The sequence below is a fragment of the Candoia aspera genome, chromosome 2, assembly GCF_035149785.1.
Source record: "Candoia aspera isolate rCanAsp1 chromosome 2, rCanAsp1.hap2, whole genome shotgun sequence".
NCBI lineage: Eukaryota > Metazoa > Chordata > Lepidosauria > Squamata > Boidae > Candoia > Candoia aspera.
In genome coordinates, this window is record NC_086154.1 from 239,221,349 (window position 1) to 239,245,377 (window position 24,029).

At 35.5% G+C, this 24,029-nt stretch overlaps 1 protein-coding gene across 4 annotated transcripts in view; it reads left to right on the plus strand.

Moving 5' to 3' along the window:
- ERCC8 (ERCC excision repair 8, CSA ubiquitin ligase complex subunit) overlaps positions 1 to 20,640 on the plus strand; it is a 30,433-nt gene extending 9,793 nt beyond the window's left edge. For 2 of the 4 annotated variants that reach the window (XM_063295621.1, XM_063295623.1), the window contains exons 3-10: positions 3,122 to 3,203; positions 4,140 to 4,208; positions 5,281 to 5,347; positions 6,701 to 6,804; positions 8,190 to 8,314; positions 16,616 to 16,813; positions 18,978 to 19,067; positions 19,730 to 20,637. In XM_063295621.1, the coding sequence (XP_063151691.1) occupies positions 3,122 to 3,203; positions 4,140 to 4,208; positions 5,281 to 5,347; positions 6,701 to 6,804; positions 8,190 to 8,314; positions 16,616 to 16,813; positions 18,978 to 19,067; positions 19,730 to 19,801 (807 nt within the window). In that variant the 3' untranslated portion in view covers positions 19,802 to 20,637. Of the gene's footprint in view, positions 1 to 3,121; positions 3,204 to 4,139; positions 4,209 to 5,280; positions 5,348 to 6,700; positions 6,805 to 8,189; positions 8,315 to 16,615; positions 16,814 to 18,977; positions 19,068 to 19,729 lie in introns of all 4 variants that reach the window. The other 2 variants (XM_063295619.1, XM_063295620.1) reach the window with 2 other exon arrangements.
- The last annotated feature ends 3,389 nt before the right edge of the window (positions 20,641 to 24,029 follow it).

Sequence of the window (24,029 nt, forward strand, 5' to 3'; positions counted from 1 at the left end):
GGAAATAAAGCCAGACTGCTCACTTGAGGGAATGATATTAAAGGCAAAACTGAAATACTTTGGCCACATAATGAGAAGACAGGACACCCTGGAGAAGATGCTGATGCTAGGGAGAGTGGAGGGCAAAAGGAAGAGGGGCCGACCAAGGGCAAGATGGATGGATGATATTCTAGAGGTGACGGACTCGTCCCTGGGGGAGCTGGGGGTGTTGACGACCGACAGGAAGCTCTGGCGTGGGCTGGTCCATGAAGTCACGAAGAGTCGGAAGCGACTAAACGAATAAACAACAAAAACAACTTATTGAGTTAACAATTAGTAACCTAATTTACAAAACTAATTTCCATATTAACCATGCAAATCAGTCTCACCAACATGTATACATTATACATACCCCATTTCCTCTTTGCAAAATTACCATAGAAGGGGGAAATGAAAAAGGATGGAAATATTGTGAGGAGGAGTAGCAGCTATTGTAGGGAAAAGAGAGAGAGAGAGAGCGGGAGCCATACTGGATGGACAGGAGGAAAGGGAAAGAAGAAAGGCCCTATTTAGGCATTTCAAAGGAGTTAAATTTACCTTGCAAACAGTTTCTCCCACATAAGATCTGCAGCATGCGTTTGTTTGTTTGTTTGTTTGTCAAATTTATTATTACCGTCCATCTCCCCCGAAAAGGGGACACTGGGCAGATTACAATAAAATTGACATTAAAACCATAAACATATAAAAATACAAATATAAATAGCCAATATAAATAGAAAATAAAAAAGGTATAAAATCCAAGTGGCAATGAGATCTGATTCGGTGAGGAGGGCTCTACAATGCCATTGTAACTTTTCCCTTGTAACACCTTCCATTGTTTTCAACATCCTATTTTTATCAGTCATCCCCCCTCCAAATTTGCAGATAATTTTTTTTGGGGGAAGCCTATGCAGCATTTTGTATCCTTTGAAGAAATTCAAACATTCTCGAAAGCCTGCTTCATATTAGATTCATAAGACCAATTCATGGACATTCCAGAAGAGCACTTGAGAAGCAAATACATTTTCCAAAACAGGTAATGCCAAATGCAAACTCTTTTATCGGAACTTGGGATTCTTCCCTCTTTTTTGTGCATCTTCTAATGTACCATAAATATGAGAAAGAATGTGATTTTTATACAGTTGTCCCTAAATTTGAAACCATGCCTCCAAATAAGAGGCTCTATTACCATTATTTATTTCTTACACTCATACTTACTTGTATACTTATACTCTCTACCAACAAGAGTCTTCCTGTATGATTACTGTACCAACAAACATTTTAAAATGAAACAAACTATCTCATCTTCATTAACACTTTCATGTAAAACATGCAATCAAAAAAAGAAAAAGACTTGGTATATTTAGAATTATTTCATGAATTATTTAATGAATGCTCCACAATCCCTGCCGTATTTCAAAAATGTTTAATGTATTTGATGGAGCTCCAGCTAGAGTAGGAAAATATCCCAAATTTATGGCATTTTTGAAAGAAAATAAGTTGCATAAGGTTTTTTTAAACTAATAATTCAGAGGCGATATCTTGTTGCCAAATGTTTAAGCCCAAGTTGGCATCACTTACTAGATGTTGTAATGAATGCAGTCAGCAAGATGAGAATCAATTCCAAAAATGCTCAGTTGCTTAACAGCTTTGTCAAGATGATGAGCAGTAGTTTGCTCTTGCAACGAATTGTTTGATATGTTTTGTAGAATTAATCTGAAGTGTTTGAGAGTTCTGTCATAATGAAACAAAACTGATTTCTGCAGTAAATTACAAAATGTGCAAAAAGATACTTTTTCACTTGGCTGGTATTTTTAAGAAGTTTAATAAGCTTAATTTGAAACTTCAGAGTAAACTAGTAACAGTTATTCATTGCAAAAATATTTCTGTATTTAGTGCCAAATTAGTATCTATTTGGGCAAAACTGCTTATAGAAAGAATTCTATCAGTTCTCAAAAATGAATTTAAAATGATATATATAATTTAGAGATGACTTACACTTCCTGGGAGTAAATATGGTAAATAGTCATATATTTAAAATTATGACATAATCTGAAAGTTGGTACGTACATGATGAATTCATTCCATGTAAATATGTATCATGCAGATAGTATAAATTAAGGGGAAATTTTGGAATTATCTGCAATGACAAATTCAAAGCTGATTTTAATCAAGGTGGATATTTATAACTTTAGCAGATCATGAAGATGCCCTCTGTTTCTCCAAAGCTGTGGAGAAAAAATAATATTTTCAGTTTTGTATCTGGTTGAATCAAGTTTCGATGCAGCCAATGTTTTCTCACAAAAGAAGAAATCACTTGGATTTTCATCTGAACCTATCAGCTTTAAAGTCAGATAATGTATCTATGGTTAAAGGACACCAAACACAAATGTTGCATTAAAAATTAAATGGAAAGAAATTATTTTATCAAAATGTTATTTTATGAATAGTTCGTATGAATAAATAAATGTTATTTAATATCTTATGTAGAATGATTACTATTTAAATTTTAAAGTTCATTTTTAATTATTAACAGTATTGAAATATAATAATTTTACAACAGTAACAATGTATAAAAAGTATAAATGTATAAAATTATAAAATCTATAAATTTATAAAAATGTATAAAAACATAAAAAGTAACAATCTATGTAGGTAGGTGCTATACTTATTACATATGCAGAAATATTTTTTAAATGGCCATTGATGCAAAAATCATTGCAGACCACTGATTTAATCCATTAATTGGTTGTCTTTTATGTTTGTCAAGTGATGAATGTTTTGGTACATTAATTTTTTTTCTTCTGCCTCTTTATTATGTTATAATTGAAAACAGGATTAGAAATGTTATAATTAGAAGATTAAACTGATTAAATATTAATTAAAGATTAAAGATTAAACATTTCTAATCCTGTTTTCAATTTCCACATACAGTACAAGTTTCTCTGTATTCTGTTGAGGGTATTTGCAGGATTAAAACTTGACACTATGTTTTATATTTGCTAACATGCTATAAATAAAAATTGTGGCCTAGTGCTTAAAATTCTGGCTATGATTTGAATTGGTCCAAGTATTTAATAATATATTGTCTTTCAATTAACAGCCTGCTGATGTATTTCATTTTGATGGGACAGTATATAGCCACCATATGTCTCCTGTTGCTACCAGACATTGCTTAATTGCAGGTTTGCATTAATTTTAAACATATTGTGTAATAATTATTTTTAACTGTTTTCATTTTTTTAAATAAAAATTCTTTTATATTCAAGACAACAATATAACTTAAACTAGAGTTATAGATAAGTAGCATAATTTCAGTAGGGTTACAGTTGGTTTCTGTCTATAATTATTGGTCCTTACAAACTGTTACATTTGACGAAAAATATTTGGATAATACATATCCTCAATGCGTAATATATTTTCTAGATATTTACTGTGCTCTCCTGAACTCACTGGATCTTCTTTTGAATACACATGCACAGGTTGTACTCTTAAAATATTTTTTGGCCATCCTGATACTTAGACATAGCTAATAATTATCTTAAAATAAAAATTCCAATCACATTTGTTACATGATGGGGGCACCTATCTGACTCATCTACCACCTATCTCTCCCGCTACCACCATATTTTTAAAGGTGTTCATAGTTCACATGATGCTACTAATTAAATGCAGCATTTGGGTTACCAGGTCTTGTGGTCAGATTCGGAGTTGTTAGAAAACTAAAAACATCTCATGAGTAAGGAAAGCATTACTTTGGCATTAAGGGCTATCCATTTGAAACACTGTATAGAGTGATGTATATACAGCTTCACTCTCTACACATACATATATTTCCTTTATTATAATATACCTATTACTCTCTTTTCTTTTATAGAAATACCTTATAATATCTTTTTTCTTGTTCTGGTTAGTCTATGAAAAAGTATGCTGTATGGTAATGCAAAATGTAATTATCAGAAAAGTAAATTGTCTGATGAACCTGTCTGAAGGTTCCAGAGATATTGTAAAGATATTAAAGCTACCATTTATTCTGTGTACTTTTTTTTATAGCAGCAGTTTCAACATTCAGAGCTTGTGTGTGTCTTCTGTAATTCGTTTCTGTCTTTTTTCTGTTACAGTTGGTACCAAAAGCCCCAAAGTACAGCTTTGTGACTTCAAGTCTGGATCTTGTTCTCACATTCTGCAGGGTATTTCTTAGTCTGAAACATAAATGTTAGACAATAACTACTTTGAGTATACCACACTGTGTAAAGAACTCCACTGAACAATATATTCTTTGTAAGTAATAGGACAGATGTGTTTAGTGCCAGTTCTCAAAGCAACACAGTGAGTAGGGCTTCTTCCTTACATTTTTCTGACCTTGTTGGCCTGAAGATATGTTATTGATAATTATCAAAAATACTGACATTTACTTAAGCTGGACTCCTTGAGTTTTATATCATTCAGATGTAAACTTGTAAGTTTTCTAAGCAAGTTGAGTCTAGGCTATATTTGCCTGAGTGCTTTAGATTATAGCTGATAAACCAGAATTACATTTTTAATTGTAAATTAATTCAGGTAAGCCATGAAACAATGTTTTTATTCCAGAGAATCTGTGGTGTGAAAACTGACAGCCTAGTAGTTGGCAAGAATTCAGACCTAATACATTATGCAGTAGATTTAGAATCTTGAGCTTATATAATTTACCTGTGTTGTTTCAGGGTATAAGTAAGGAATGTCATTTTGGATGCAAATCTAATAAAATCCTGTAAATATTTAAAATTATTGCATCTGCAGTCTGTCTTAGAATTCTACCCTTTAATTCTGCTGTATCTGTAAATTTTATCACAAATTCTATTTTTCCTCCATTACAGGATTATGTGTCTGAATTTATGTTGATGTATAAAGTAACACGACGTTTCTGCTTATTCTGTGGTCCTCAACAGTTCCTTCAGAGAACTAGTTATTCTTACAGATAATCTGATATTTGGCACTGCATCTGTCAAAAAGAATTAGTGTTTATGTAATTAATTTGTACACATTATTTTAGAGTTAAAGAGTTATTTCTATTAGTTATTTGCATGAACTTTGCAATTCACAGAGATTGCACTTTGTTACAAAAATGCAAATTCAGGATGTTACTGATTTCTTTTAAAGACAATAGACTATTAAAGTCTGTTCAAGAATTTGCAGTAATGTAGGTAGGAGGAGAATAATGGAAAATAACGTTAAACCTCTCTTGATTAATAAACCAAAAATATTATGCTTTTGTGTTTTTAGGTCACACACAAGAAATACTAGCATTATCTTGGTCACCACGTTATGAATTTATTTTAGCAACTGGAAGGTAAAAGAAACCCAGAAAGTAAAGCAGTGTTTATTAAAGACAACCAGTTTTTTTAAAAAACTTATTCTGAATTTCTTTGACAGTGGCATCCATGCAAAATGCAATGATGTAGAAAATGACATCTTGCATAATTTGCACAATGATGTAATCATGCAAGTGCCATGATTACATACTTGCCTTAAATCACCTGATGCAAGTACATAAGCCATGGCATTTATGTAATGGTCACTTCAGCCCGTGTCACCATGTCCCTCACCTCTGTCCTTAAATGCCCGTGTTGGCAGCATTTTTCTCCTAAGCTAGAATGCAGAGAATTGCTTTTAAATCATGAATGTAGACCTTGTCATTGGAATTTAAAATAAGCTACATTTGATTGGAATATGTGTAGCTGTGCTGAAGCCAATGATTTAATATATTATTGCTGAATAAATATTTTAATAGTCCCTGTATTTTTTTCAAACTTTGCTTTTTTGATACCTGTATCAGCAGTGTGTGTTCATTAAATAAAAACCACCAATGTGTGATCAGAAGGGTAATAAATGTCCCATTAGAATTCTTCTAGGAAGAAAAAATAACCTGCTGCTTTCAAAATTCAGCTCATTTTATATACAATACAGTTCTTGAGATTTTTCATATAGTTAGTTTATATTGAGACTAGATAAAAAGCTAGTTTCTAATGTTTAAGTAGAGATTGATTTAACCTGTGTGCCTCCAGAAAAAGCACAGTGATACTTAGGAATATTTTAGAAGTCCTGAAGTAAACTAAAACCCTCCTCACACCTAACCTGATGGTTTTGAGGTACCAGGTTTTTAAAAAAGAAATAATCTTTCTTACTTGTTTTAATGTAAATTTTATGGATCCAATATGATGGTTTTAATAATTTCCTTTTTATAGCTACTTTGTAAGTACTTTGTGGGCTAAGGTCAGAGTGAATGAATACATGAAATGCTTTTATAATACATACAAAGGTCAAATACAACCCATAGGCATTGTCAGTATGACCTACGGCCTCTTACCAATGTTTCACTTCCCTCTTTCAGTCATTAAAAAGACAGGCTTTATCTTTCGCAGTAACTGATGTCTGCTGACTCCTGTAAGAGTTTAAAATAGATGGTAGTGCTTTTGGAGGGAGTGTTTTAGAGTTTGTTTGCAGAATATTGGGGAGGGGGTGGAGGAAATTATAGTGTGGCTCCAGGAGAATCTGCCAGAGGTCATTCTCTGCATTTATAAAAGAACATTTCAATATATTCAAGTTAACAAAAATAAGACACTGTCATTATGAAAGTGTGTAGCATATTGAAAGTTCATTTCTATTGCTCATAAGTCATTACAGAGTTTTGTTTTTCTTTTAGTGCTGATAGTAGAGTGAAATTGTGGGATGTAAGGAGAGCATCTGCCTGTCTAATTACTCTTGATCAACATAATGGGGAGAAATCAAAAGCAGCTTCTGAAGCAAGTAATATATTTTATATATCAATACTCCAGATTTACTGCAATATAGGTTCATATTAAAAGGGAACACTTCTATTGTATAGTCCAGGATAAATGATATGGTTAGTACTAAATGCTATATGAAATGTTTCATGACCTTTTTTAAAATAACTGGCTTTTGTCTCACCCACTGCTAGCATATGACACCAATATATTCCCCCAAGGAAATGCAATTCTCAACAGAAAAAATGTTTTCCTAGTTGTTTTAAAACTGTAATTATGATTGCTAGTAATTGAATAAAACTGTAATTATGATTGCTAGTAATTGAATGATTCAGACAATAATTATGATTTCAGTGTGTTGAAATTAATATGTTGAAATCTCCCACAGTGAAACTTTTGTAATTTGAAAGGGATTAACTCTGGCTGGTTTAAGGCCATGTGTCTGTTCCTTACCAGCAAAAGTAGTCTAGGATTATCAGAATCCTGTTCATCTTCATGTCTTTCCTTGGATGCAAATAGCTCTCACTAGTCTGATTAATTTTAACTGGGGAATAGTATGGAAATGTCTTTCTGCTTTTTTCCCTCTTCTGTGGTGTGCCATGCTAGTAGATATGCCAATGGAATATATACATTATTCTGTGAAATTAAGGTGGTATAGCAGCATCTTACTTTAAAAAAAAAATTCAAGCATAATGGTGGTGTTAATTAGCAAGGGAACAATAAGCTGCCCTTAGTTTTGCTGTAGTCAAGGTCACATGTAGAAGTATTGCATTGGGCAGGGAGCTGAAACAGATGAAATCCAAAGTGCTTTCTAGCCCTTACATTCCATGATTCCACTTGTCACATGCTGTAACTAGCCAAGTGAGGAGTCATTAATGCAAATGTCAGTGACTGGGGCCACCCATTACTCCATTTTTACTGCAAGTGCATACAGGTGGAACTCCTCTTAGGAACTCTGCACAGATCTAGCTAAAAATTAGCCACTGAAAGTGGTATTAGCGGAAGAAAAATAAGATAATACATGGATGATAAAAATTTGGACAATGGCATTCTATAATAAAACAAATGAAATTAAAAATAGTTGGCTGCTATTTAACAATAAATTGCTCAGTCAGATATTTAATCTTTTTTTCCTATTTGATCCTTCTTTTATGTTTTTCTTCAAGAAGAAAATAAAAATTACGTTTTTGCCTTGATGTAGATATTATTCCAGTAATATTACCAGTAATATTACCATCCTTAAGTACAATACTTAACTTTTCCACAATAAACATTGTTACATAACAGGATTTTTTTTGTATAATTTTTATTCAAAGCACATTTTTACAATACGACAATTATTTTTTGCAATACCAGGCTATATATATGGCTGTATTGAATTCCAAATTGTGCATATTTTCCTGACAGTAAATACTGCCCATAATGGAAGAGTCAATGGCTTGTGTTTTACCTGTGATGGGCTTCACCTTTTGACAACTGGTACAGATGATCGCATGAGACTTTGGAACAGTTCAAGTGGAGAGAACACACTGGTAAGAAGTGTTTGGTTAGAAATTTGGAATTGTATATCTCCAGTCTTTTAAAGCAATTCTGGTACTTTGCCTACATCAAGGTAACTTGAATTCATAAGAATTGGAACAATTGGCAGATTATGAATACAAAAAAGGCAGCTCAGGTTTTTGGTTAAAACTGTATGCCACTGTCATCCAGAGATCTAGTGTGTGTTGCACAGCTTGTTTAGAAATCCTGAGTTAACAGAGATTCTGTTATCAAGGCAATATTTTAGAAGGGATTTTGCCTCTTTCTTCCTTTCTTTTAGAATATCTCAGCTCATAAATTGTGAAAGTATGTGGGAAGATGGGTATTTTTTATATAATGGAGTGATATAAATGTATCCTTTATTATTACAGAATTGTACACAAGATAGTGGAGCTCACAACGTGGATAGAACAGTATAATAAGATGATGTGAATATTGGGAAGAGAACTCTAGGGAAATAATGGAACTGAAACATAATAACATGATTTTAAAAAAAAGTTTGCAGACCTAAATCCAGCATAATTTGATGTTTTTCTTGTGGTAATTAACGGGTTTCAGCATACTGAATGTTGGCCATAAAATTTAAATTAAGAAACTATTACCTTACTAGCCTGCACTCAAGGCTTATTAGGCTCTTCCTTTCTAGCCTCTTTGAGATATTTATAAGAGAGCTTGCTCTACGGTAGGAATCTAATTTGCATGGCCTATGACCTTAAGCGTTTATGTCAGAAATTAGAAATAATTTTAGTCATTAAACCATGCATTAGCTAACACTACCAACAGTGCATGGAAGCAGTTTGCAAAAGTATATTAAGAAGCAATGTCTTAAGGTTTTTGGGGTGGGGTGTGGATACTCAGGGATATATCCAGTGGTGTCCTTACACCAGCAGAACAGAGATCCCTGACAAAATTGAATTCCTCTCTACTTTGCTCATTACCTTGAATCTTCTTTGGAGGGTTGGTGTTCAGTTAATATGTATGAGGCAAGTAGAGTACTGTATTGCAGATAGGAGGAGAGGAAAAAGTTATCATGGAGAACAGAAATCCAGCATCAACTGTTGGATTCACCATGGATAGTCAAATTATACTTAAGGCCAATTCTTAGCTATGTTGTTTCTTAATACAAAGTATAGTAGGCATCTGCTGTGGGGAAGCTGCTGTAGAAATAAACATATTATTTCCTTTAAGCAGAGTATTTCTATTCCAGAAGCATGTATGAGTTGAAAGCTTATATATAAAGTCATAGACTGTAAGGGCTGAAAGGTAACTTAGAGATCATCTAGTCCAACCCCTTGCCTATTGTAGGAATCCATTACTAAAGCATCCCAACCAGTTGGCCATTCACCCTCTGTTCAACCACTTCCCATGAAGGAGAATCTATCACTTTTTCATATAATCTATTGAACAGTTTATTATTAGAACTTTTTTCCTTACGTCCAGCTTAAATTTCCTTGTAATTTAAATGCACAATTTCTTTTTCTATCTTCTGAAAGAACTCTGAACAATTCTGCCCCATCTTCTACGTAACAGCCCTTCAGATACTTGAAGACAGTTGTCATGTCTACCCACAGGCTTTTCATCTCCATGCTAAGCATATTTAGCCTCCAACAGTTCATTATTTTCTCCCTTCAAGTTCCTTATCTTCTTAGTTATTTTCCTCCAGACATGCTCCAGTTTGTCCATGTCTTTCTTAAAATGTGATGTTCAGAACTGGATAAAGTATTTTAGGTGTAGTTGGCCAATGTAGAATAGAAAGGAACAATGACTTCTCTTGATCTTGACACTACTGTTGATGCAGCCTGGAAACTGCATTTGCTCTTTTTGCAGCTACATCACACTATTGACTCATTTTCATCTTGTGACTCACCCAAACACTCAAATCTTGTTTGCATGTATTGTCACCCAGTACATCTTCTCTATCTTATCTTCATGCCTTTTTTTTTTCTACCCAAACATAAAACTTGAGTTATACAGCGTCTGCCATATTTGCCTGGTCAGCTAAACTGGTCACTGTATTGAAAAAGGAAATCAGGTTGGTTTGGTATGGTTTACTTTTGATAAACCTATGCTGGCTTCTATGTTTTGCCCATTTTTTGAAATCAAATTGATATGACTGTAGCTTTCTAGTTCATTTCTCTCTCTCCCTCTCTCCTTTTTGAAAGCAGGAACAATATTTGCCCTCCTATAGGACTGCACCTGTCCTCCATAATTTCTGAAACAGGACAGAATAGAGCTCCAAGATGACATCCACAGGCTTCAGGGCATAATAGGTCTGGTCCTGGAGACTTAAACTCATTCATAGTGGTTGGTGCTCCTTCACCATCTCTTTACTTGCCTTGAGTTCTTCCACCCTCCTTGCCCATTGTTCTGCTTAGGTCCATTTAAATACAGTTCCCCTCTGGGGAGAAGGGCATGAGGAGTTCTGCCTTGCCTTGATATCATGTTACCTTCTAAATCTTTCCTAAGCAACAAGCCCACCAGTTCCCTTTTCCTCATCTTATTACTAAGGGCCAAAAAAGCCTTTTTTGTTGATTTCAGCTTTCCTTACAAGCGTGAGGGCATTCACTTGTTCTTTCTAAATTTCTGCGGATATTACCAACTTGCTAGTATACCTAATTGGTGATTTTATTTATCTTCCATTTCTTATATATGTCTCTCTTAGTGCTTAGCTCAATCAAGGGTCACCTATGCCTCCACAGTGATTTCCTGAGTTTCCCCCATTTTTTTTATTACGATGGTATGTAGTTAAACTTCCAGCAACCTATTTTTGAAAAATTCCTGACTTTCCTTTACTTCTTTCCGTAGGATCGTACCTAGTATATGTATGTCTTTGACTCATTTGTTTAATTGGATTCTCTTTACAGTATCTAGTTTTAAGACTTGTGTGGGGAACAGGTCATGTTTTAAGTCATATTTATGTAGAAATACTGAAAATTCAAAAGGGTTCCCAAACTTTTAAGCACCACCGTAGTTCTATCTGTCTATCTGAATTAATCTCATCTTAGGATCATAAGACACAGATCTGATCTTCTTTAGAACATGAGATCACTAATTTTGTAAAATAGGATATTCACCTTTTGTTTCAAACTTTGATGGGATATTTTAAACTTTGTTTCAAAGTTCTTGTAAATTGTCAGTGTTTATTTTAGTAATGTTCTTCAGTTGTTTATACTCAGTGAGTTGTAATTTTAGCTCTACCAAGACCTTTTCTAAAATGACCAAGGGATCTTGTAATGTTGACCAAGTTGGTTTTTAGGGGTGCACAGTTTGGCGGGCTGAGGGCTGAATTTGACTTTCTAGTAGAATTTTGCTGACCACACTTCAAGAAATGAACAGGTCCTGGATACGAACTAACTTCAAATTTTAACTTTAAATTGAGTTAAATACAGTTAAGTGTTTACAATATATTTCATTCAATAACATTCAAATTACGTTTTGGTCCTAACTTTTAGAAAGGCTCAGGGATCATCACCCAAGGTTTTAGAAAACCACATATAGCCTTGGAGCAACTCTACTTTTTGTGTTTTTTAAGCAAAAAATTGTAATAGCTTGTGTGAGGCTGTATATTTAAAAAAGCAGTATGCTTGTGATACAAGTGTTAACATCTATACTAGTATAATTCATTTGTCCACAGTAATTAATGTGATCTTCCATGTCACTGTTTGTTTTAATGATATTTGGAGATAAACTTCAGTTTTGCAAGTTAGTAAAACTTTTCCCACAACCACACCTTATAAGCTGCTAGAAGGTTAGTTTTCAATCACAAAATGAGATACTCAAAAAGATATCCTCAGCCAGTTCTTGGATAATTACTTAGTCACAAAAATATGTCACTTATACTTGTGATTACATATATGTTCTATATAAGTATTCAGTTGACCTTGAGATCCTGATGAGCCAAAAGAAGAAAAATGTGACTAAATAAAGCTTGTTTCAAGGTGGGCAGAAAGCCCCAAGTGCAACCCTTGGCTTCTCAAGGTAGTTGTACTACGAATTACCTCTTTTGGAAACCTTCCCTAAGAGTCATTACCCCAGTACAAGCAGCACTGACTGGATTCTCTGAGTCTATATAAGGCAAGTTTTAACTGACATGAATCTTTTAAATTCAGTCAACAGGTCACTGCAGGAGGGATCAGCTGTAGAACACAGGGAGGGAGCCTAGTGAAAAATGTGATGTTCCTTTCCTCATTTATCACCTTAGTTCACTATTCTCTGTACATTTTTCTGTTACTTCTCAAATGGCAAACACAATAAAGAGAAAACATTTCTGCTATTTAAATAGCAATAGAATGAGAGATGTGCAGCAGAACAGGTTTCCCAGTTCTCCAGATATTTTGAACAATACTTCCCATCAATCCTAAAATAGACTGAAGAGTAGTCAGAAATGATGGCAATTGTGGTCCAAAATTATTAGGTGACTTAGATCTGGGATGGATATAGTCGGATAGGACAAGATAAAAGAACAGCCTATACCATTTCTAGCCTCGTATAGAGCAGGTCTTATGCCTTCATAGTATCCCATTTGGTATCCCATTTGTAGTTCCCCTAAGATCATGTCATGAACACTCGTGGCAAAATGGCTGAATTTCAGTTTTCAGAGAAGTCTCCTGTTCCCATCCACCCTTAACCTCTCCCACCAAAAAACTCTCCCAAATAGTCCAAAATCTCTGGTTTGGGCACAAATTTCAGCCTATTTTTCCCCCTTTTTCTATGTTCTTAAGGTGGAGATGGGAGGCAAAAATTCAACCCCCTCCCTTAACCCTCTGAGAAAAACAGCCTGAAAATGTTAAGAAAAAGTAGTAATTTGAGGCAATTTAGGTTTGGAGGAGAGAAGCAGTTTGCCTCACAAAGGCCTTCCTAAAACCAACTAATCAACCAGCCAACCACACATAACACACATAAACACACCCACTACAATATAGGCTGAAAACCTTTGGCCCCTTTCTGGTTACACTGCCACATTACCAGATGGCTTCCTGTGACCTTCCAGAGGGTCAGGGGGCTGAATTGCAACCTCTGTTCTGTCAAATGCTACCTACCCTGAAACATGAGATAATATTTTTTAATATTGCCCAGCATTAACATTTGCCTGCACTCAGGAGGAAAAATGGTATTGGAACAATGGGATGAGCTAGAGGCTGAGGCTAATTTTCTATTGTCAAACATACTTTTGTACAAGCTTGCATTCAAAGTTGGTATCCTACACATTATTTGCAGTAATGTAGTCCATGACTGCCACTTTCTGTATTACTCTCCCTTCATTCTGCTGGATATATAGACTAAAGTATTATTGATTTAAAATTGTTAGTTCAGGCTATTTGTTTACCAAAGCACTCTTACCAGTTCATTAATCTTTTCATCATGCTCCAGTTTTACATTCTCAAAATATTCTTGTTCTATATTAAAGAGAACTGGTTGCAAGATTATCTCTTCCGTGTGCCTTAGTCCATACTTTTTAGTGATGGTAGATTATTAAGCTTTAGTAAACACTCCTGACTAATGCTGTTCTTTTCTTAACTACTGCTAGTAGAAAAGGCAGCTGCATTTTAACCTTCCTTTGTATTGCCAAGGTGTTCTATTTTAAGTTGGTGTGCTTTATAAGAACGCTCCCCCCATCGGTTTAATGAAAGTATACATTCCATTTTAAATTGTCTAAAAAAACCTTCAACTATATAAGAAGACTAATAAACTGATCAGTAGTTCTTATGCATGAAAACTATCTGCAAGGCTGCACAAAGAAAGGTATTTATTCCTCCATGCCTACCCTCCCATTGTTTGTGTTAAGACTCTGTGTGTTAGTTCAGTCTTGAAAAAGCCATTGTTACGATGTGAGTAGTGTACTCCTGGTTTTGTTTTATTCACCCATGGGCATCTCTGGGTTTGCTAACAGTTGTAATGTAAATCTTTATTTTTGTCAGGTGATGAGGATGATTAAATTATTTTGAAATCATCTACCTTTTGTCCTAAAAAAATTCTGTAACTCTAAATGAATTGAATGCAGACAAGGAAGTAAGTGTTCCCCTCCATTCTTCATTCTGAATATTGTGTCCATTTCTAGCTCTGACACTTTGAGAAGGAAAAAAAGGTTAATGAGGATGATCAGGAAGCTGGAAACTAAGCCCCATGAAGAGAGGTTGAAATAACTGGGATTGTTTAGCTTTGGGAAGAAAAGATTGAGGTAGGCATATATAACACATTTTAAGTTGTTGGAGGGGTGCCTAACAGAAGAAGGTGAAAACCTGTTCTGTTCTCTGTCATCCCAGAATATAAGATGCAGGATAATGGTCTTAAGAAACAAGATTTTGATTGATGTTAAGAAAAACTGATAAGTTATTTATTCCAAATCTGGACATGTGTCTGGATTAAAAGGAATCCAGATAATCAGCTTCATTCAAGAGAACCTGAAGTTTTGATGCCACATATGCTCTAAGACTTGACTCAAAAAGGTTTGATTTGAGACTGGTCAGAAATGTATGGTGATGATAGTTAATGACTATTGTTTAAACAAAAGTCTTACCTTCTTAAAGGGACTGGAACATGTTCCTCTGACAAAGACAGATTTCTAGTATGCATTTAGGCAGATGTTCTCTAGCATCCCAAGGTGGGCATTTATCCAAAGAAGTGTTATACCTCCAAGATACTTATTTACATCATTAGTAATAGGACTAACATTCTTCTGTCAATCCTTCTCACCAGTGTTATCCAATGTAGAGTTTAGATCTAAGCAGATTTGAATTGCTTTATCAGAAAAAATACCCTGCAAACGTATCACAAAAGGGTTTCAGAAGGTTCCTCACTGTAGGGGGATTTAAGTATAATAATCCCTTAATGATTTCAAGTAACTCAACCCAACACATATACTAATGTGGGGAAGGCAAAGAAGAAATATTTACCTGCTGTTTGTTCCAAAGGAGACATCTAGAGCTTCCAAATAAACATGTATAGAATGCAGTCTCAAAATAATAATGTTTACAGTTAATGTTTATACCCCAACCCTATCAGTATCTACTCAATAGTATAAGCCCCATTGACTTAAATGGAAATTATTTTCAGGTACAGTAACTGTATATATGATTACAGCCTTATTTTTATAGATGCAAAATTGTGGATATATCCAGTTCTAGAAAGAAAACAAACAAAAAAACCTGTGCTCTGTGCCATTTAAATGTGTATAACTTAGTTTTGTCCCCTGGGAAACAGGAAAAAAAGTTAACTAGAAACCAGAGATTTCATATTAAACCAAATGTAAATATGCCACAGTATTAAGGAGTACCAGCATATTTAGATATTAAATTAAACTTCATCATGCCAAACATGTTTAACAACATAGCATACAAATATTATAGGAAATCATTATCTTCATCCTACATATTATGAATAAGTAAAACCATATCATAAAAGACATTCTATTCATTCCAAAATTATATTCATAATATTACACACACACACGCACATACATATATATTCTTATTCATACAAATATTGCATTCTGTTTGTAGAGAAAAAGAATTTCTGTATGTGGCAGTCTTAAGAATATATACTGTAATCCAGCAATGGGAATTGTACTACTATTTAAAAAAGGAGGCCACACACTGCCTACAATACTAATAATTTTTTATCAGATGTACTGTAATCTCCAACATTTGAAACTTCAGGACAATTCCACTGCAAGTGGTGAACTATATCATAATCTTCCATTCATAGTGACATTAATGCAAGGTTTTACATTGGATGACAAGGCCTAATACTTGGAGAACCATTGGTACCCAGATTCCTATAGATTCAAAATTGTCTTTGCTGAATGTTGTTGATAATCACCATGCATAAGAGATCAGCATTTAAAATATTACTGTAACTTTCATTAACAATATCAGATAAATTAATAAATGGTGACGTATCTGTTTTATAAGTCCAAGAATACAGCTAACAGAGAAAATCCTGAAATGCTCCCTGCCACAAAAAAAAGGGGGAGTGAAATCCCCCCCCCCACATAAGATACAGAATTATCTATTTTGAGCCTTCTTCCTGCCCCTGGGTATTCTTCCTTATCCATTGTAGCCTCCAGCTACCAAAAGGCTACCTCTCTCTCTCAAAGAGAAATGAGGTGGTTCTGAGCTATTCAAGTCTAAAATTGAATAAATGCTATTGTGGAACAGGAAGGGATTCTCTTTACAGCAGAATACATTCAATAGTAAAGTTATAGGAAATAACCTCCTGTTTTAAAATTTAACAAACCATTAGACATGTGCTTTGTGAAACTGGGGAGCTAAATTTTTGACCTTATATCTTTACAGGTAAATTATGGGAAGGTGAGCAATGAAAGTAAAAAAGGACTCAGGTTTACTGTATCACATGGCTGCAGTTCAGAATTTGCATTTGTGCCATGCAGTAGCACTGTTGCTGTTTATACAATTTATTCAGGAGACCTAATAACTACGCTTAGGGGACATTATGGTTCTGTTGACTGCTGTGTCTTTCAACCTAATTTTCAGGTAAGTGAAGCCCTCTGGAGAATTTTAGATTATTTAAGCATGTCACCAAACAAGTTTTGCTTAAAACATTGAGCTATACTGAGTACATAGTCCATATAAGAGTAACATGCAGTAGAGTTCAAGTGAACTTCTTTAGAGTAAAAAGGCGAAGTTTTTCAGCTTTTCACTATAGCTTTGAATATGATGCAGTTGTTCACAACAGTCTCTTGATGTTGTTTGTCCCAAGCAATATAAGCCATAATAAAAAAGGTACTATTTCTATGTATGGAGTTTTAGTTGAGTGATTATGGTTATTAGACAAATGATGAAGTATTTCTTTAAGATTGTCTCTTCCCATTAGCAGCATCTGTCAAAGGTTTGTGCAAGAGTTTTTCTCTTCTCTACTACTTATTTAAGAGGATATATTAGGGATTCAACCAGGAATGATTTTAAATTAAACATACTGAAGGAACCAGATTCTACCTTTGAAGTTTCAAAACAAAACACATCTGCTTGAGACTCCATTGAGTGCTGCTAATCAGATCGGCTAATACTGAGCTAGATGGCCCAACAGCCTGAACTGATTTAAAGCAGCTTCTTATCTTTAAAGCAATCTACCATGCTAGCATTATAATGATGCTAGTACATGAATTAAGGTCAAGTTCTCTGTTAAAAAGGTATATAATGAAAAACTACAACCTAGGGAACCAGTTGAGTTACTATAAGAAGTGTCTTACAAAAGTTATATCATTCATGGAAACATTTTAGGTATGAATATTAAACTATGTTTTTGTTTTCCAAATGACTGGAGATGACGTTAGCTCTGCAAGTCAATGGAGGTCAAAACCTCAAGCGCATTTATTCATGTAGATTAGAAGATTTTGGTAGAAGGAGCATTTCTAACCATTTCCTTATATAGAATGCAAATTGTATATAATGCTGTTTCTGACACCAAGCTTTAAACATTCTGGAAATTGAAAGGCTGGTAGCACAGTTAATTCAAGATGGGAGTCTCTTCATGAACCTAAATTTCCCTAATTGAAATCTGAGTTTGTGCAGTGTTTTAGTGTTATTCAGGATCCACAGAACGTATTTTTAGATCATTATGTGAAAAGTGGGATAAAGATGCTAATTTATAAATAAATATGACTTGTTATAAGAAGCCTTTTCTTGGAAGTGTCTTGTCTCAACACCTCTACAACCAACAACAATCCTTAAGAAAATATCTTTAGAAACTGTTGCAGCTGCTCTGTAGAGCAGCAGAAATAGTATTCTGAACTTGTTTGGCGGGCATAGTTTGAAAGGTCTGCCCCATTAGTCATTAAAGAGTTATTTCTTTGAATGGAATAACTGTTCTTCCCTAGGTCCTTCAGTTATGGACTACACCTTACATACTGTAATTCCAGAAGTGATTGAAATTGTAATCCAATATAACCAGAGGATATCTGCTGTACAAAGGCAGAAATGAATAACTGACCATATGTTGTTTGCATTTGTTTATTTTAATTTAACACAAGTATGTTTCAAATTTATTAGCTTTATATTTAGTCTTTTCACCAACAAATACCACCACCTAAGGTAGCTAACAATGATAAAGTAATATTTAAAAAAACATTATCACAGTTTAAAAATTAACATTTAAATATATATATATATATTACTAATTACCCAACTTAGCACTCAAGCCACCTTATACACCAGATATGGATTTGAAAAAGTGTTATCTGCAGCAGGATAATGGAGAAGAAGCTAGCCATACTTTCTCTAGCAAGGTGTTTCAAAGTCTGGGAGAAGATCCCAAAAGGCCTTTGCTCATATTTCCATTAAACAATGGTGAGATAAGAGAAGGATGCCTTTCAAAGTGGTTAGCTTAGCTAGATATGTTACAGTTTTCCAAATGGCCTGTTCTTAGCTCATATAGGCCTTTATATGGTTTGTGGAATAAACTGATGCTCTTAGTTCCTTTTTGCTTTGTCAGTAATTTAGGATAATCCTAAATGTGCTTTTTATGAAGGAAATCTTGTTGAGCTTATTGGAGCTTATTTCTGAATGAGTATTTCCCTGTCAACCTAGCTGAAGTTGCTGAGGTGGCATGTTGAGATGCTCAGATGCTAAGATAGTGTCAAACTATCCTCCTTCCTTATTCAGTAATAGTTACATTATTTTGTTTGTTTCTTAATGGCAGGAACTTTATAGCAGTGGCAGAGATGGCAATATTCTTGCCTGGGTACCATATTTGAGAGAACCAGAACCTGATGATACTCGTTCTGAAAAGGTAAATAGTTTTCACTACAATGAGGCTAAAACTAGAGCATTTATAGATAAGTGTGTAGAAAGGAAAAAATGCTTGTTGGCTTTTTTAGTGAGCAACAAGGACTTGTCACTGATGGGGGGTGTGACTAATTATAGCTCCTCATGGCAGATTGTCTCAATTTGTACTGATTTGAGGTGTGTTTGGATCTACCCTATAGGGTCATCATATTTGTACTTTGGCCAGGGAGACTGGCTCAGTATTTAGAAGGATGTGTACTATATATATGTAGGAAATCCTTTACATTCCAGACAAGGACATGGCTTCTATTTCTTGTCCTTTCAGTACTGCTGAAAAAGTTATGGTATGGGATAAAACACATGCAGAGTGGAAAATATTGACTGAAGCATGACCCTTGTTTTTAGCTGCTTGGCTGCTGTTCTTAAGGAAAGTACTTGAAAGCAGACAAGAAGGATTTTACTTTCAGCTAGCACACATGAGTAATTCCTAGCAACCTTGGTCATGAGCCTGTCCTTCACTTATATGCAGTTATTTCCATTTTGCTATATGATAATATAGCAGAATTCTTTCCACTGGTGGCAGTCATGGGGGATTTATAGAGACAGAATCTATTCACAAGTTAATTTTCCATGATTGCAATTCCTTTTTCCTTTTTTTTTTTTAAGTTGCTCTCTAAGCAGTGCTTAAATCCTGCATATGAAGATGCATGGAGCAGCAGTGATGGTGAGGATGGATGAATTCCTAACTGACCGTTAACATAAAGAGATAAATCACACAATGTTTTCTAACGAAGGACATTGACTATCAGGATGAGACATAGCTATGCCTTTCAGGTTCTTAACATTTAAACAGTAAACCTTACGATTCCATGAATACTTTCCTTTTTTCTACTTTGTCATTCCCAAATTTTAGCCAAGCAACATCTTTGCAACTTCAGTTACAATGAAGTAAGAATGCATTTCTTTGTGTGTGTTTGCTGTCTTCTGTAAAAATACATTGGACCTGCTCATATTTTGTTCTTCAGTAGACCTCAGCTCCATTGCCATCATTCAAATGAAAAAACCTTTGTCTTAGGATTTCTTATACAGTGGTGAGCTTTGTGTATGTGTAATGTTTTCATGGTTGGAAATACACTGTATGAATAAAAGCTGAACAACTCCTTTATGTAAGACTAATGATAGATACCTTAATTATTAGTCTTATAGAGTCCTCACAACACAAGATGGGCGGTGAAGAAATATGATAGATAAATAAATAAATAAATAAATGTCAAATTAAGAACAATAAAATTACAGTGATTGTTGTAGAAAATGTGGCTACTTGCCTCTGTGTTAATGGCAATCCTGTAAATCTATTTGCTGTCCAGTTCACATAACAGAGTAACTTTAGACAGAAAGGATTCTAGGACCTAAGCCTCTTCATCCATGGCAGGTACTGTTGAAGGGATTGACAAAACAGCTCTTTTGCACTGCTACTTGACATCGTACAGAGCAGAGTTGCTGACATATAGTAAAGCTGTTACCAGTAGTTTTGTATTCAGATGCATGGAATATGCAGCTCTCCAGATGCTATTGAACTACAATTGCCCAGACAACATAGTAAATATAGTAAGATATGTTTATTATTCAGATTCTTCTGAGTGAATATCTTGGTTAACTACTATTGTCTCTTAGTATCTTCAGCAACATATTCTGTATGTTCTTTTTTTCCTACTGCTAGTCTGTATGTTAGGTGCTATTCACTATTTGCATGTGCATCTAGTACATTTGCATGTGCATCTAGCATCTAGTACCTTTGAGTCACTGCCTTAAAAGTTTCTGCCTTGCAAAGTTCTTTGTACAGTATGTTTTAAAATCAGTTGGCACATGTTTCAGAACAAGGTTAAAATACATGTCTTAGAGATGATTCCATGATTTCATATTGTCAGGACATGTAGTCTTTCCACTAAAAATCATACTGTGCAAAAGTGCTACTACTAGCCGCCAGCAGGAAAAAGGAGTGCCTTTGTCTGCTGGCGAGCAAACGAGAGAGACAGAGCTAGTATTACCATTCATTTCCTTCACTGGAACTTGCTTACATAAAATATCTAGTACCGTACACATCTGCTTCTTGTTGGGGAAGAGGGTTCCTTATGTCAGAACTTACAGAGACTACAGAAGATGACCTTGACAGAGATATACAAGAACTGTTGCCCAGGCAAAAGGGGCTGAAGCATTTTTTTAAAGTCCAGAACGATGAGTTAACATTCAGAAGCAGCTCAGGCAGGTGCCTCCCTGATTCACTGAACTATAAGAAGGAGAAGTAAGTAGAGCACAATGAGACTTCCTAGATTCTTTTATTGTAGCCAATCTCAATAAAAGTAGTTTTAGCCTTCCTGCAGGGTTGATTTCTTGGTCTGGTCTACCTAGTGAGGCTGACAGAACTGCATTATAATCAAAATATATGAAAACTAGGGAAATGGTTTAGTCAGGTGTATAAAGAAAGGGAATATTTTCATCTCGAGGGTTAAACTGGCTTTCTGACAAGCATGTTGGAGGTGTTCCCACTGCAGGTATGAAGCTTCCATTGACATGTTTCCTGAGAATTCCCCATCACACATCTTATTTGTACACTTACTTTTAAACTAACAAGTGACTCACTAGAACTTCAGATCAATTCCACATCCTTGCCAGGCTCCCTGGGAGCTTCTATAATAGCTCTGCTAATACTGATGTTAATGGATTTGTGGAAGAAGCAAAAATGTGGTCAACAGCAACTTGTACAGATGAATCTGTAGGGCACTTTCTTGCTCTGGGAGTGAGAAACATCCCTAAAGGTAGATGAACCAACCTGATTTGGTCAACAGCATAGAATGTGGAATTGATCAGAGCATCATCAGGGCACATCTTTCTATCACAGTCAACGAAAGCGAACACCACTGTGGTGTGGAGACTCATGTTGTCAACATCCTGGAAGGTAATGATACTTGAACAAACTGCTTTCCAGTGTCAGAAACAGTGGCCTCTCAGTAACCCAGCCTTATTTTCACTTCTTTCGCCCCAGGGTTTTTTACTTTGCATGTCTCCCCCAAGCCCTTGGTACAGAGTAAATCAGTGAGGGGCAGAGCAATCTCAGCGAACCCCTGGATAAATTGCCTATAGAAATTACTGAAACCTAGAAAACTTTGCAATTGCCTCCGGGTGCAGGGACGCTCCCAACTCAGAATCGCCTGAATTTTTTCAGGGTCCATTTCTATACCCCGGTCAGACACTCAATAGCCCAGATAGTCAAGTTGTTTTTTGTGAAACTCACATTTGGAAAGTTTGGCATAGAGTTTGGCATCTCTAAGTTTGCGTAACACCTGTCTGAGGAGGCGTTCGTGTTCCTCCTCGGTTTAAGTGTAAATAAGAACATCTAAATAAACCAGGACCCCTTTAAATAAATGATCATGTAATACTTCATTAATCAATTGCATGAATACTCCGGGCGCCCCTGCCAACCCAAAAGGGAGGACTTTGTATTGAAACGATCCTAGTGGGCAATTAAAAGCAGTTTTCCACTCATCCCCAGCTTTTATGCAAATGCGAAAGTAGGCTTCGCAAAGATTTCAAACCCTCAGTATGGCACGCCTAACAAAATGTTTAAAATCTTCATTAACTTTAACTTTATCATACCACAGATAGGCATGCTATCCAAATCTAAGATCATGTCCTTCTAGTTCCAATAATATCTTGTCCTTCAAAGTCACCCATTCCTTCATCCAGAGCAGACAACAAGCATCGAAGTACAATTTCAAATCAGGTAAACCTAAACCTCCTTGTTCTTTGGCATCTTGTAACAATTTAAACTTAATTCTCGGTTTCTTCCCTTGCCAGATGAACTTAAGAGATATCTTTCTGCCATTGTTTAAATGGTAGATCTGTTGTCAAAACTGGTATTGTCTGAAACAAAAATAACATTCTAGGCAAAACCACACCTTCGGCTTTTGATTGACTCCTAACCATTCCCCCGCCCTTTAGAATGCTCACCTGGGCCCTGGGATAATTAACGAGAATAAATTTAATTTCGTAAGTTGTCCAGAGTCACCATGTGTGAGTTGGGTGGCCTTATAAATCTGTTTAATAACTGAATAAGAATGGAATTAATGTTTGTATTTACATTCATTGGAGAGGAAGAGATTACAAGAGAGTAAGCAGGCACACAATGGGGAATACACATTGAAAGCAATGCACTGGCATTGGCAGCCGTGAGTATGCTATGCAAACAGCCCAGTATATCCCTATTGTGCGTCTTCTTACTCTCTTGTAATCCCTTCCTCTCCAACCTTTCCACTCTGCGAGGGAAGGGAAATGAATTAGGCACAGGAGAGATTGCCTACAGAAATCACATGGAGTCTTGCCAGCATGGGCAATGGCCTTGCATTACTAGAGATGCCTGTCAGTGTACAGGAAGAGTTGGATGAGATTGTGCAGTATGGCCAGGCAGGCAGTTTTGGCCCATTCATCCAGTATGTCATCAGCAACCTTTCCTGGAACTTGTCAATCAGTACTACTTCATTCCAGGCCAAATCTTGAGCAAGCGTGCCATCTGGAACACCCCAAGATCTGATTGGCCCTGACCCTGCGGGCCTTCCATAAAGTACTGAAAACCTGGATGTACTCCAAGGCCTGGAGGTTGGGAGGTGAGATGGCCTGGTGAGTGGCTTCTGTTCATTGTCTTGTTGCGTTCATCCTCAGTGACCATTGTTGGTTTTTTATTTCGTATTCTTTTATTGTTTTAACATGTTAGCTGCCCAGAGTCACATTTGTGAAATGGACAGCCATAAAAATTGATTTAATAAGTAAATAAGGAGCTAAAAGTTAGTAAGAAACATATTCACCTAATGAATGGTACTCTTGGCAGTTCTTGCATTCATCAGTTGACAGTCTGGGCTTTCACCTGGTCCTGAAACACGGTTCAGAGCTGCCTGCTCAACTCTTTGAAATT